Below are 14,953 nucleotides of genomic sequence, written 5' to 3'. Positions count from 1 at the left end.
TTTCCTAGCCTAAGTTCTGGACCTGGGGACTGTGAAGAGACCTCTGGTTGCATGTCTTGTGTGATACCGATGAGTGTCCCAACTATGTGCCAACTGCTTGAACAGACAGTTCTGTACCTTCAACACATAGACCACTAGCGATGCAGTCAATCTCTCCTCAACTTTGAGACAGAAGAGATTGACATGCATGTCATTGACATTTGCCCTCTGTGCACATCTAAGTGTGATACGTGCTGCTCTGTTCTAGACCAACTGCATCTGCCCATTGCATGAAAACATGCTTATTATTTTAGAAGCAAGTGTACTTTGATCATACTTGAAAATCGTGTATAATGTAAAAAATAAAATCAATAATATCTTAGATGTTACAGATGTTTTTGATCTTATACAGTGCCTTGCGAAAGTATTCGGCCCCCTTGAACTTTGCTACCTTTTGCCACATTTCAGGCTTCAAACATAAAGATATAAAACTGTATTTTTTTGTGAAGAATCAACAACAAGTGGGACACAATCATGAAGTGGAACAACATTTATTGGATATTTCAAACTTTTTTAACAAATCAAAAACTGAAAAATTGGGCGTGCAAAATTATTCAGCCCCTTTACTTTCAGTGCAGCAAACTCTCTCCAGAAGTTCAGTGAGGATCTCTGAATGATCCAATGTTGACCTAAATGACTAATGATGATAAATACAATCCACCTGTGTGTAATCAAGTCTCCGTATAAATGCACCTGCACTGTGATAGTCTCAGAGGTCCGTTAAAAGCGCAGAGAGCATCATGAAGAACAAGGAACACACCAGGCAGGTCCGAGATACTGTTGTGAAGAAGTTTAAAGCCGGATTTGGATACAAAAAGATTTCCCAAGCTTTAAACATCCCAAGGAGCACTGTGCAAGCGATAATATTGAAATGGAAGGAGTATCAGACCACTGCAAATCTACCAAGACCTGGCCGTCCCTCTAAACTTTCAGCTCATACAAGGAGAAGACTGATCAGAGATGCAGCCAAGAGGCCCATGATCACTCTGGATGAACTGCAGAGATTACCAGCTGAGGTGGGAGACTCTGTCCATAGGACAACAATCAGTCGTATATTGCACAAATCTGGCCTTTATGGAAGAGGGGCAAGAAGAAAGCCATTTCTTAAAAATATCCATGAAAAGTGTTGTTTAAAGTTTGCCACAAGCCACCTGGGAGACACACCAAACATGTGGAAGAAGGTGCTCTGGTCAGATGAAACCAAAATGGAACTTTTTGGCAACAATGCAAAACGTTATGTTTGGCGTAAAAGCAACACAGCTCATCACCCTGAACACACCATCCCCACTGTCAAACATGGTGGTGGCAGCATCATGGTTTGGGCCTGCTTTTCTTTAGCAGGGACTGGGATGATGGTTAAAATTGATGGGAAGATGGATGGAGCCAAATACAGGACCATTCTGGAAGAAAACCTGATGGAGTCTGCAAAAGACCTGAGACTGGGACGGAGATTTGTCTTCCAACAAGACAATGATCCAAAACATAAAGCAAAATCTACAATGGAATGGTTCAAAAATAAACATATCCAGGTGTTAGAATGGTCAAGTCAAAGTCCAGACCTGAATCCAATCGAGAATCTGTGGAAAGAACTGAAAACTGCTGTTCACAAATGCTCTCCATCCAACCTCACTGAGCTCGAGCTGTTTTGCAAGGAGGAATGGGAAAACATTTCAGTCTCTCGATGTGCAAAACTGATAGAGGCATACCTCAAGCGACTTACAGCTGTAATCGCAGCAAAAGGTGGCGCTACAAAGTATTAACTTAAGGGGGCTGAATAATTTTGCACGCCCAATTTTTCAGTTTTTGATTTGTTAAAAAAGTTTGAAATGTCCAATAACTGTCGTTCCACTTCATGATTGTGTCCCACTTGTTGTTGATTCTTCACAAAAAAATACAGTTTTATATCTTTATGTTTGAAGCCTGAAATGTGGCAAAATGTCGCAAAGTTCAAGGGGGCCGAATACTTTCGCAAGGTACTGTAGATGTTTGATCTTACAGATGTTACTCCTAACTCCTTTTCTCAAAAGTATGTACTTTGTCATTGTAGGGCTGTGTAGAACTTAAGACTTGATAATCATGCAATAATAATGTATATCGTACCTTCTTTACAGAGATTGACCTAGGTGTCCAGCAGGGAATGCACACAGACAGATCCCCCACCTCAGAACCCTCTGACTTCACCACTCACATGTCTGCTTCCCCTGGAGCCACCAGCATCTCCAATGAGCAGCAGACGGGAGTTCCACATTCAAGCAGCATCTCATCTGGACTGGATCATTCTGAGGAGCTGGGACTGGATGTGTACTCCACAGTATTCCGTCCACCAGTAACCTCCCAGGGAACTTCCTCCGCTAGACCGGAAGGCAGCACCAGTCTAGATTTCGAGGGTATCGTCAATCCAGAGAGATTGGAACCTTCAGGAGCAGTGGAGCTGGCACCAGGGGAGTCTGAAGAGGAGCACCTGGGGTCTGGAGTGGAAATAGCTACGACTGAGTCTCCAGACCTGTCCACCACCTCCCAGCTGCCTGTCGAGTTTACCACAATGGGCTATCAAACAACGGCCATGTCCAGATTAGAGGTGGATCACACAACCACGGACCCTGAAGAAGACGGAAGTGGACATGAGCCAGGCACTGATGAACCGTCCCTCGGAGAAAAAGTTACAGTCTTCCCCCTTGAGTCGCAAACAACCAGTTGGGATCTGCACCGTACCACCTCTGCACCCCAAGAGTCTCAGGACGACCTTGAATACAGCGGGGAACCCGCTTCCTCCTCTTCCCAGACAGAGTTTCCAGACTCCTCAGCAGAACCTGAACTGTTTGGGTCAAACTCCTTGTCCACCTCAAGTACAGATCCTACCGCTGCCACTATGTCCACATCCACCGTGTACACATCCACAGAGTGGGCTACACAGACCTGGAGCCCCGTCACCTCCACTACACAAAGTCCCCCAGAGCCAGAGAGGGTGACGGCTCTTAAACGCCCTGTGGATCATGGCCAGATGGATCTGGAATTTGGCCTCACCCAGCCGCCAACCCTGCTCATCTTGCCCAATGAGAGAGCTGCTGTGGGCAGTTCCAGGAAGATTTCAGGTAACACTCGAGCCACCCTAACCAGCCTAACCACCCTCCTCTTGCTGCTCGACACGGCGATGCACTAAACCCCGGCCTCTCCCACCCCAAGCTGCCTTGCTCCATTTTCTGTAAACTGCCACCCTCCCAACGGCTCCCCCCTCTTCGTCTGTCTCACTGTTTGTCTCAGCAGCCCACTCACCCTCCTCCCCCTCCCTCCCCCTAAAGAGCACCCTGCTCCTTGTGATGCCCAAGAATTGAGCATTGAGAGAGATATGGGACAACCCCCTTTTGACATTTGTCAAACAAACCAGTCTTGCGGTGCATGATGTTTTTTTTTCACTCAAAGATTGACTTCTGTGAAGTACTGTATTGCCTGGACACACCATTTCTGTGAAAGAGAATTGCTATGCTTGATTGTCTCCCTCTACTCTTCCTGCAAGAGTGAAGTCCAACTTGCACCATGACTGTCCTGAATGTTTTTCCATTCAAACAGTCAATTTCCTCTTACCGGGGGGCCCATATTAGTTTCAGCACAATTCCAAGTGGGGGAAAAAAAACAGTGTTATTCAACCGGACAAACATTTGTCCTTGCATTGTAACTCCACTAACTCTGAATGTAACAGCACTGACTCCCAAATGCAACACCGCTGACATTTTATTGGTCACGAACACAGATATTATTGATTTAATAGAGGGACAGTATCCCAATTACAGAACATCAGCAACTTTTTAAACTAACTCAGCAGCTATTGAGTTAGTTTCTAGTGGAGAATGTATGGCAAAGAATGTGCCTTTCATAACCATAATAAGGGAATATCTGGTTTTCAAGTCTTGTAGATATGTAAATGACATCTATCAGAATATGTGTAATGTTATTTGAGGTGAAAATGTCTGTACTGCCATCAATCTCCCATTGTAACAGGACGTACCATTTGAAAAATGACAATGACCTCCCAGATGGCGGTCTGATCATAGTTTCTCCCAAATCTTTTAAACATTTGTAATGAGTAAGAGTTGCTAAATGCAAAATGGAAACTACTGAGGCTGGTTTATTGTTTGACGTGAAAGTGTAGTCAGTGTGGCATGATTAGTGCCATGTCATCTAAAATGGGTCTTTGCAGATTGTGATTGTACTATAGATGGAGAGTCAGAAGCAGCATCTCACAAGCACAGCTAACAGCATGGATTATTCTTTAAACATGTGTGCTTTCTCCTCTAAGGAATTAACTCATACAGGACGGCCCAATCCATAAAACCATTCAACTAACAGACCATAAACCAGCCTGTTGGATAACTTGCACAGAATTGTATAGAATGTTACATTTGCCTTCTCGTTTTAGTAAATGTGCCTTTTCACAGAGCCGTAACCATTAAAGGTGAAAATCTAAATTAGAGGACATGGCCTTTAATATTAGGTTTACTTTGTCACTGGTGCTTTACATTCCTGACAGGTTAGGTAGATGTTTCCCTTTTTATTTTTAATTTCACCTTTATTTAACCAGGTAGGCCAGTTGAGAACAAGTTCTCATTTACAACTGCGACCTGGCCAAGATAAAGCAAAGCAGTGCGACAAAAACAACAACACAGAGTTACACATGGGATAAACAAACGTACAGTCAATAACACAATTTAAAAAATGATGTACAGTGTGTGCAAATGTAGTAAGGTTAGGGAGGTAAGGCAATAAATAGGCCATAGTGGCGAAATAATTACAATTTAGCATTAACACTGGAGTGATAGATGTGCAGATGATGATGTGCAAGTAGAGATAATGGGGTGCAAAAGAGCAAAAAAATGCAACCCAGACAGGAAGATCACATCAGTGACTCAACCCACTCAGGTGACGCAGAGGGGTATGAAAAAGCCCCAGTAAGCCAGTGACTCAGCCCCTGTAATAGGGTTAGAGGCAGAGAATCCCAGTGGAAAGAGGGGAACCGGCCAGGCAGAGACAGCAAGGGCGGTTCGTTGCTCCAGAGCCTTTCCGTTCACCTTCCCACTCCTGGGCCAGACTACACTCAATCATATGACCCACTGAAGAGATGAGTCTTCAGTAAAGACTTAACGGTTGACACCGAGTTTGCGTCTCTTACATGGGTAGGCAGACCGTTCCATAAAAATGGAGCTCTATAGGAGAAAGCCCTGCCTCCAGCTGTTTGCTTAGAAATTCTAGGAACAATTAGGAGGCCTGCGTCTTGTGACCGTAGCGTACGTGTAGGTATGTACAGCAGGACCAAATCAGAGAGATAGGTAGGAGCAAGCCCATGTAATGCTTTGTAGGTTAGCGGTGAAACCTTGAAATCAGCCCTTGCCTTGACGGGAAGCCAGTGTAGGGAGGCTATCACTGGAGTAATATGATCAAAGTTTTTGGTTCTAGCAGCTGTATTTAGCACTAACTGAAGTTTATTTAGTGCTTTATCCGGGTAGCCGGAAAGTAGAGCCATCTAATGGCTAAAATACTGGGTTGGGTAATCTGTTCCTACATCTGTACATCTGTAGTTAAGGACAACTTCTACATCAAATTTTCTCGACACTGAGTTAATGCCAGATTCAGGCTTTGTGAGTGTTGTTATCAACTCAATATGTGAACTTTGGTGCCATCTACTGGCTAATTGGGAGGTAACTTGTGGAATAGACCACATCAAATCAAACCAAATTGTATTTGTCACGCGCCAAATACAAAAAGTGTAGACCTTACTGTGAAAGGCTTACTTACAAGCCCTTAACCAACAATGCAGTTCAGGAAATAGAGTGAAGAAAAAATATTTACTAAATTACCTAAAGTAAAAAATAATTGAATCAAAAGTAACACAAGAATATTACATAACAATAACGAGGCTATATACAGGGGGTAATGGTACCGAGTCAATGTGTGGGGGTACAGGTTAGTCGAGGTCATTTGTACATGTAGGTAGGGGTAAAATGACACCAGCTGGAATGCGGTTTTAACCAATCAGCATTCCGGATTAGAACCACCTGTTGCATAATGTCCGATTTGCGTGTCCTCTAGTCTGACACATGAGGCAATGTGATGCTTTCAGTTAGATTCTTTTTGGTGTTATTTTGGTGATTTCACCCATTTCCACACCAAATCGTCTAATGTCTAAGTCTCACTCGCTCACTTCTGGTTCCAGCCCAGGTTACATTTACAGTAGATTGCAGAAATACCACTAAGGTATGAGGCATCCATAATGTGTCATAGTTCATTTTTACAATTGTCAGCACTCTTAACACTGTACTTTGGTAATGTGTTCTCAAACCAAAATATAACATCTACACAGAGATACCTGCAAAAGTATAACAAATGCAAAACAGCATGAGAGGTTCATTGTAGGTAATCAATTGCAGATAAAGACAGTAATACTAATTCCCTTGCACTCTATCACATCACCTTCATCATCACAACACTGAAATCATCATCGTAATTGGCAACGTGATAGAAATGCCTTAGTCATCCTTGCCAGAGAGGGCATAATTATCCTGAGAGTTAATAAGTACTTGCCCTGGTGAATAGCCAGGGAGTCAGTCAAGGTAATGGTGATATATTCAGCAGATATGACAAGGACTATGTTTTTTTATTTTTTTATTATTTAACCTTTATTTAACTAGGCAAGTCAGTAAAGAAGAAATTCTTATTTACAATGAATGCCTACCGGGGAACAGTGGGTTAACTGCCTTGTTCAGTGGCAGAGTTACAGATTTTATCTTGCCAGCTCGGGGCCCAACGCTCTAACCACTAGGCTACCTAGTGAACATCATTCTGGCAGGAGACGAGGCACCTGATTGGGCAGCCTTACAGACCTTCACCAACTTTTATTTTTCTTTACGTCATCTCTGAAACTCTTTGTCTTCAACTCTTTTATCATCATACTCACATTCTTTGCTGCAGCTGCCCTCCCTGCTTTCTACACACTAGGCTGTAATTGTATGATATTATCATTGTATTGTTATTTTTACTACAGTACAACTTTATTATTTACCAGTATTACTACAGAAGTAGGCTGCATATGATTATCAGAGCTGGCAGGACTGGCCTCTTGCTGTGTTTCAGATGCTTGTCTGGAGGACCCCTGTGCCAACGGCGGCACCTGCGTCGAGATGGGCGGGAGCACCAAATGCCTCTGTTTGCCCAGCTATGGAGGTGACCTCTGTCAGATGGGTGAGCTCCTCATTCAGCTGTTACCGTACCTCTGTAATTGTAAGAGTGCTATTAAACATTGTTCTACTGCACCAGGTGGCAGAATACTGGGCGACAGGTAGTCTAGCGGGTTAAGCTCAGGGATTTGCAGGTTCAAATAGTTGAAAAATATGCCAATGTGCCCTTGAGCAAGGCACTTAACTCTAATTGCTCCTGTAAGTCACTCTGGATAAGAGCGTCTGCTAAATGACTCAAATATAATGCAATGCACCACCACATTCAGTAATAATAATTGTGGGTTTGTATGTAATGGAGCAGATTGTCAGGCTCCGATGAGTGGATCCACATTCCAGTTATTTTCGTAATAAGGAAGTAATTGGATATATACGGCCAAAACATTAACAAAGTAACAGGTCCTTCATTGTTTTGTTTTTAGAAGGTAGGACATTTGTACTAGTCTAGTAGTACTAGTCTATTAATAACTAGTAGTACTATTAACTCAATTAATCAAAATATAAATATTACACACTGTGGCTTTAAGAGCCCATTAATCACAAAGACCCACCTTGTTTTGAAGAGGACAATCCAAGAATGGCTGTTCCATCCCTGAGCCCAACTCAAGAAAGAACAAAACCTTGTTTTTGGAACAATTGTCCCCTTCAGTTCAGTCGGGCGAAGCTTTTTCTTTGAGACCTGCTTGCTATGCCACCATGTTCCTGTCACATAGATTTAGGGATGTGAAAATAGAGATGGAAAGAAGGTGAGATGAGAAGTGTTCTTTAGATGGATGAACCTCATGGATCCATCTGCTCAGGGAATCAGGGAAACTGTCTCCCTGGGTTAGAATCATCTAGTTTCAGAGTAAGGCCAGGATTCAATCAAAGGCCATTTTCCTGACATTGGCGGCGATCACATTCACGTCAACACTGGGCATGTTGGCTCAAGCTTAAACAATTTCCTTCAAAGGTCACGTGTATTGAACTTGTCGATAATGCATCGTTGATTGAATCCCGGCCAAGGTCTTAAGGTAGTTTTTCATTCGGATCCCCTCATTGTTTTTCATCAACACCACCCCTTCACTCTCTTTCTTGTTCAATGGTCAGAAAATCTAAACGGATCTTACCTTTCCCTCTTAATCATTCAAATAAAAATAATGACATCTAGTAAATCTCTCCCTCCCTCCTGTTCTGTCTGTTAGATCTGGAGCAGTGTGGGGGGGGCTGGCAGAAGTTCCACGGGAACTGCTACAAGCACTTCAACCAGCGGCTGAGCTGGGAGGTGGCGGAGCAGCACTGTCGCATGGTGGGGGGCCACCTGGTGTCAATCATGACCCCTGAGGAGCAGGACTTCATTAACAGTACGGTGGGAGTGGTGACAGCGAGCCACCGAACTTCATGCTCCACCTTTTCTCTTTCATTGATAGGCAACTCCCTTTGTTAGCATAGCGTACCATTTTACAGCATATTAATACATTGGAAATGCAGCAGCCAGCTCTCAAGGGTTTGTGTGTGCTATTTATTAGTGTAGGAAGGCCCATGACCCTGCTGTGCGGAAGTGCTACATGCAAATGCTAATCTGGTCCATTAAAGAGGTAGTTCAGCAAAATGACTAAATAAATTAGACGCACGCTTACTTTTAACCAGAGTGACAGACTGTGTTCTAAGTCACTGTCACCAACTGCTGACATTAGCATTCATTGCCAAAAAAACAATGGGAGTGATGGAGGCAGCTTTAGCAAGTTCTAAATTACGTGGTCACATGACTTCCGAGTAACTTCATGCCCAGTCAATTGGAAACACAAACCCTGGCAGAGGTGTTGATATTCGCAGCGGAAGCACAAAGACAAAGGTCTACTGTATAATTTCTTCGAGACGTGACAAGCCTACTGCTTGAAAAGCAAATAAAATGGCTTATTCTATCCGCAGATAACTATAAGGAGTATCAGTGGACTGGACTGAACGACAAGACCATCGAGGGGGATTTCCGCTGGTCCGATGGTAACCCATTGGTGAGTCCAGACAGATTGGGTTGACATAGAAAAAGTACTGTGTCGAAACATGTCCACAGGATGGCATGCAGCTACAAAGACACAGGAACACAAGACATAAACAACTACAGCTCTGTGTCTCTTACCTTGTCTTCACAGCTCTATGAGAACTGGTACAGGGGCCAGCCTGACAGTTACTTCCTGTCTGGAGAGGACTGTGTGGTGATGGTGTGGCATGATGCCGGGCGCTGGAGTGATGTGCCCTGCAACTACCACCTGGCCTACACCTGCAAGAAAGGCACCTGTGAGTAATGGACAGGATGTTACGACAAGCAAGCACCTATCTACCAGTGCCTTTACATACCTGTAACTACCTCTGTGCAATAGATTATATTGCTACAGTATACAGGCAATAGGTCACAGAGGTAGTTAACTTAGAGGTATGTAGAAGTAGCAGTAGATGTTTAATGTACACATTCAATACAGTCCCAAACTAGTGTAATGCTCAAAACGTAACTGAATGTGTACATTAGGACAAATAATCGTTCAACTTTTCATTCATATGTTTTTGACTTAGAGGACATTATCACCTACAGTCTTTGTAACTCCTCCCACAGCTTCATGTGGCCCTCCCCCCAAAGTCCGGAACGCATCAGCGTTTGGCAGAATCCGCCAGAGGTACGAGACAGACGCCATTGTGCGCTACTACTGTGCCCAGGGCTTCCAGCAGAGACAAAACCCTCTGGTCAAGTGCCTGCCAGGTGGCAAGTGGGAGGAGCCCCAGATCCTCTGCATTCCTGGTATGAACAGTTCTCTGATCAGCCCACCTATCTCTAATCCATGACCATGTTCCATTGCACTTCTGATATTGCTAAATATGACTCAAGAACAGTTATTGGGATACAGTTCATCTCTCATGACAGACTGTCAGCAAGAATCTGCCTCACTAAAGAAATACTGAAGAATTGTGATTTAGTACATCAGTCTCGGTGATTCTTTTAAAGAACTAAGGAGATGCTTAAGAGCAGAGACAGGTTTTTTTTTAACTGGAAAGTTAGTTGTTGTTCTGTAGTGAGGAGTTGCTGAATCTGCTTTAGCTCTGGAGGAAAACATCAATCTTTGGGTTCAAGGCTGGGATTCTATCAATCGCATTGTCGACAAGCGCACTGCATTTCACTTTTAAAGGTAGTTTACACTTGAGCCAAAATCCGCAGCGTTTACTGCAAATTGAATCTACACGACCGTCAGGGAATTGCCTGTAGAAGGTACAGTGTCAGCTGTCGACAGTGCTGTGCTCTTGTTGAAATGTGCCTTTCAAGTCAAGGCAATTTTTATTTGATTTATTTCACCTTTATTTAACCAGGTAGGCAAGTTGAGAACAAGTTCTCATTTACAATTGCGACCTGGTAAGATAAAGCAAAGCAGTTCGACACATACAACGACACAGAGTTACACATGGAGTAAAACAAACATACAGTCAATAATACAGTATAAACAAGTCTATATACGATGTGAGCAAATGAGGTGAGATAAGGGAGGTAAAGGCAAAAAGGCCATGGTGGCAAAGTAAATACAATATAGCAAGTAAAAAACTGGAATGGTAGATTTGCAATGGGAGAATGTGCAAAGTAGAAATAAAAATAATGGGTCAAGTCAAGGCAATGCCATAACAGCAGGGAAAGCCAACCAAGAAAACTAGTGTCTAAATCGGACAATGTTCTCACTCTGCACATTATGTGGGGGGGGACAAGATAAATGTATGAAAGGGGTGTACATATGACACTGCCTTTTTATCCAACAGATTTGTCAGAAGTCTTTATTTTCAACATGTTGGGGTTTTCTTTCAGGGGCAGGAAACACAGCACAGGTAGCAGGAGTAACATCACCAACAACAGGAAACCAGGAGCTGACTGGAGAGGAATCATAAACAAAGAAAACGCCTCAATACTGGGACATCAAGTGGAACTTTTCAATTCCATACCATGTCCCATTACACTTCAAGAGTTTTCTTTCTTCATTGACCAGAGATCTGAAATGGCTGAACATGTGAAGGCAATATTGTGATCTTGAAAGGAGACAAGGAAAGAGTATTGGGACACAGGGTCAGTTTGGCTTTACATTCCTACTCCTCATCGAAGCACATCGATCTGAATCTGTAGTTGGGATAGCCTGGGCTTTAGGGTCTCTTGCAGCCCTACATAGGATGCCATGAATTGCAATGGTGTGCTAGAATGCGGAACACGGAACATTTTCCGCGAAAAGTCCTTGGGCTTTCCGAAAATCCTGTCACTGACACATGTCTATTATCAGTAACTCCTTGTCCATCCATCAGGATTGTACACTATATATATAAAAGTATATGGACGCTGCTTCAAATTAGTGCATTTGGCGTTTTCAGCCACACCCATTGCTGACAGGTGTATAAAATCGAGCACACCGCCATGCAATCTCCATAGACAAACATTGGCAGTATAATGGCCTTATTGAAGAGCTCAGTGACTTCCAACATGGCACCGTCATAGGATACCACCTTTCCAACAAGTCAGTTCGGCAAATTTCTGCCCTGCTAGAGCTGCCCCGGTCAACTGTTAGTGCTATTATTGTGAAGTGGAAACGTCTAGGACCAAAAACAGATCAGCCACAAAGTGGTAGGCCACACAAGCTCACAGAACGGGACAGCCAAGTGCTGAAGCTCCAACTGTGTTAGACAGTGGTAGGATACACGGTAGCTCGTCTTGAGAAAATTTGGTTCAGACGGTTTCTTTAACGATATCCACACATTGTACAATCCAGAAGGACGGACAAGTAGTAATGGTTTATAAATATGCCTTAGGTAGCAGGATTTTTGGAAACCTGGATGCCAAAGGATTTTTCACCAAATATGTCCCGGGCTCCAAATTATAGCGATCTAGGATGCCATTGCATTCAATGTGCGATGTCAACTGTAGGCCCAGGACTCTTGTTGGTTTTAAACAAGCTATCACGCTAACGGTGTCAATCATTGTTTATTGAGTATTATTGGCAAATCAGCTTTATAAATCCACCCATCATATTTTAAACGACAGCTGGTCTGTTTGCAATTCCATTCATATTCCATCAGCTAGGGATTACCTGGGGTCTGTTCAGGAGGGGGAATGTTACAGAACGTTCAGATAGAAATGTATTGTGTAGAACAGATATGATTGTCCAGCCTGGCCTCAGAGCCATATTAAATATACTTGATTTATTTCTGAGCACCTCCAAGACGTATGATACCTACTAATGGTCTAGTTACTTGAGACAGAAACTCCAAGTAGGGAGGTTGGTCAGGGAGGATGGGTGGGGGTAATCTGCGACAATCTAGCAATCCAAGGTTTTGCATGTGTCATCAGGGTCATCTGTAGCATTTTAGCTAACCCTTATTCTAAACTTTACCCAATTCACCTAACCTGCTATGTAAATTCACCTAACCTTTGTCGTTTTAGTTCTCCTAACCTTTGTCGTTTTAGTTCTCCTAACCTTTGTCGTTTTAGTTCTCCTAACCTTTGCCGTTAGTTCCCCTAACCGCCCATGTAAATTCTCCCTGTAATTCTCCTTTGTTGTTACAGAGCAACAAGGAACCTGGCCTCAGATAAAGACCTGCAATACTATACGTCCTCCAAGACGTATGATAAGTTACGTCACCCAATTCGTATGTTTTGTATGACCGGGTAACACCTATGACACTGTACGTCCTCTAATTTGAATGATATTGTACTACTGCTATTCCATTTAGAATCTAATGCAACGTATCATACTAAATTGAGTCTTAGACTGTCACAGATGTATGTACAGAATAATATGAATTGCCCTGAGACCACATTGGATTGCCTGTAGACTTGGGGACGAATGTAGTTCTATTAATAATATTTCTACCTGCAATGTTTTTGAACCTTTTTGTCTCACCGAGTACACTCCAGGACAGGTGAGTCATTATTGGGATGTTTGGTTGAGTGTCAGGGAAGACACACAACAGACTCTGTGGTCCATATCCAAACCTGTCCCACGTCACAACTTCTAGGTCCTTTGAGTCCCCTTCATAGAACTAAAAAGGACTGTATAGGTGTACACAATATTGTGGGAACTCTGCCAAGCCTACCAGAGGGCTAGGTGAGGCTATTACCACATTGCTGATACCAATCCAAATATTTCAGATCCACAAGGTGACTTGACAAGGTCTTTAGAAATGAAGCAATGGTTGGTTTGGAAATGGAGCATCGAAATCCCTGTCCTCCTAGGAACCCATATCAACTCTTCAACTCAGCATTATTTCCATCTCAACTTTCTCACAACCATAGATAGGCCTTCTTAGACGTTTATCATCAACAGACTTTATATGAAATATGGTGCTCACACCCTTGCCTGATGCATTTTGACCTCCTTTTAAATCGCAAAGAATCAAAATGGCACGTTTGTGCAGTAGGATGTCAGAAAACAAACTGAAAACAAAACAAACGACTCCAAACACAGCATGTTTATAAAGCCAATTCCATTATCAAACTAAAATGTACATTTCACACAGTGGTTTATTTATTCACTCTTAACTATTTTTGGGTGAAAAAAGGCTAGAGTGGGTAGCCTGCAATTGTTTTTACAAGGGTGACAATGTCTTTACTGTACGTATCAATGATATTGGTTAGATTTTGTTTCAAAATATTGTTGAATTACTGTCCACTCTTCCCTGTGATAGATGCCCTACATTTTACTGATACAGTCCTATGAAAAGCTTTATGTTGTAATAAAGTTTTGTAGAATAAAGCAAGGACTTAATCAGTATTAACCACAAAGCCATTTTCAGACATATTTTTTGTTTGTTCTTTATTTTCCGATTTTATAAGTATCTTTTCCAGTAACACTCTTCCTTTATAAACAAAATAAAATAACAGAACGTTTCTGTGACTGTTTGTGTGGCTGTTTAGTTGACGTGGAGCATCAACTGTTGAGAGGTAGTCAGAGGTTCAGATGCATAAACATTGTGGAATTTATTTAACAGTCCAGGTGATGATGAAGACTATATCCAGAGGTTGTATTTACACTGAACAAAAATACAAACGCAACATGTAAAGTGTTGGTCCCATGAAACGAGCTGAAATACAAGATCCCAGAAATGTCCCATACGCACAAAAAGCTTCTCTCTCATTCTGTCAATTTTGTCCACAAGATAATCCATCCACCTGACAGGTGTGGCATATCAAGAAGCTTATTAAACCGCATGATCATTACACAGGTGCACCTTGTGCAGGGGACAATTAAAGGCCACTCCAAAATGTGCAGTTTTGTCACACAACACAATGCCACAGATGTCTCAAGTTGAGGGATTGTGCAATTGGCATGCTGAATACAAGAATGTACACCAGAGCTGTTGCCAGAGAATTGAATGGTCCCACAACCGCAGACCACGTGTATAAGCGGTTTGCTGATGTCAATGTTGTGAACAGAGTGCCCCATGGTGGCGATGGGGTTATGGTATGGGCAGGCATAAGCTATGGACAATGAACACAATTGCATTTTATTGATGGCAATTTAAATGCACAGAGATACTGTGACGAGATCCTGAGACTTTATTTGTGCCATTTATCCGCCGCTGTCACCTCATGTTTCAGCATGATATTGCACGGTCCCATGTCGCAAGGATCTGTACACAATTCCTGGCAGCTGAAAATGTACCAGTTCTTCCATGGCCTCCAGACTCACCAAACC

The 14,953-nt window shown here is 42.8% G+C and overlaps 1 protein-coding gene across 2 annotated transcripts in view; it reads left to right on the top strand.

Annotated features, from left to right (window-relative positions):
• Positions 1–14,152, top strand: part of LOC110489431 (brevican core protein) — a 39,536-nt gene extending 25,384 nt beyond the window's left edge. For both annotated transcript variants that reach the window (XM_036971024.1, XM_036971026.1), the window contains exons 8-14: positions 2,151–3,131; positions 7,162–7,269; positions 8,447–8,605; positions 9,174–9,256; positions 9,395–9,539; positions 9,853–10,035; positions 11,083–14,152. In XM_036971024.1, coding sequence (XP_036826919.1) covers positions 2,151–3,131; positions 7,162–7,269; positions 8,447–8,605; positions 9,174–9,256; positions 9,395–9,539; positions 9,853–10,035; positions 11,083–11,162 — 1,739 coding nt within the window. In that variant the 3' untranslated portion in view covers positions 11,163–14,152. The remainder of the gene's footprint in view (positions 1–2,150; positions 3,132–7,161; positions 7,270–8,446; positions 8,606–9,173; positions 9,257–9,394; positions 9,540–9,852; positions 10,036–11,082) is intronic.
• The last annotated feature ends 801 nt before the right edge of the window (positions 14,153–14,953 follow it).

This window comes from Oncorhynchus mykiss, chromosome 32, assembly GCF_013265735.2.
Source record: "Oncorhynchus mykiss isolate Arlee chromosome 32, USDA_OmykA_1.1, whole genome shotgun sequence".
NCBI lineage: Eukaryota > Metazoa > Chordata > Actinopteri > Salmoniformes > Salmonidae > Oncorhynchus > Oncorhynchus mykiss.
This window is presented reverse-complemented; position numbering and strand designations above follow the sequence as displayed.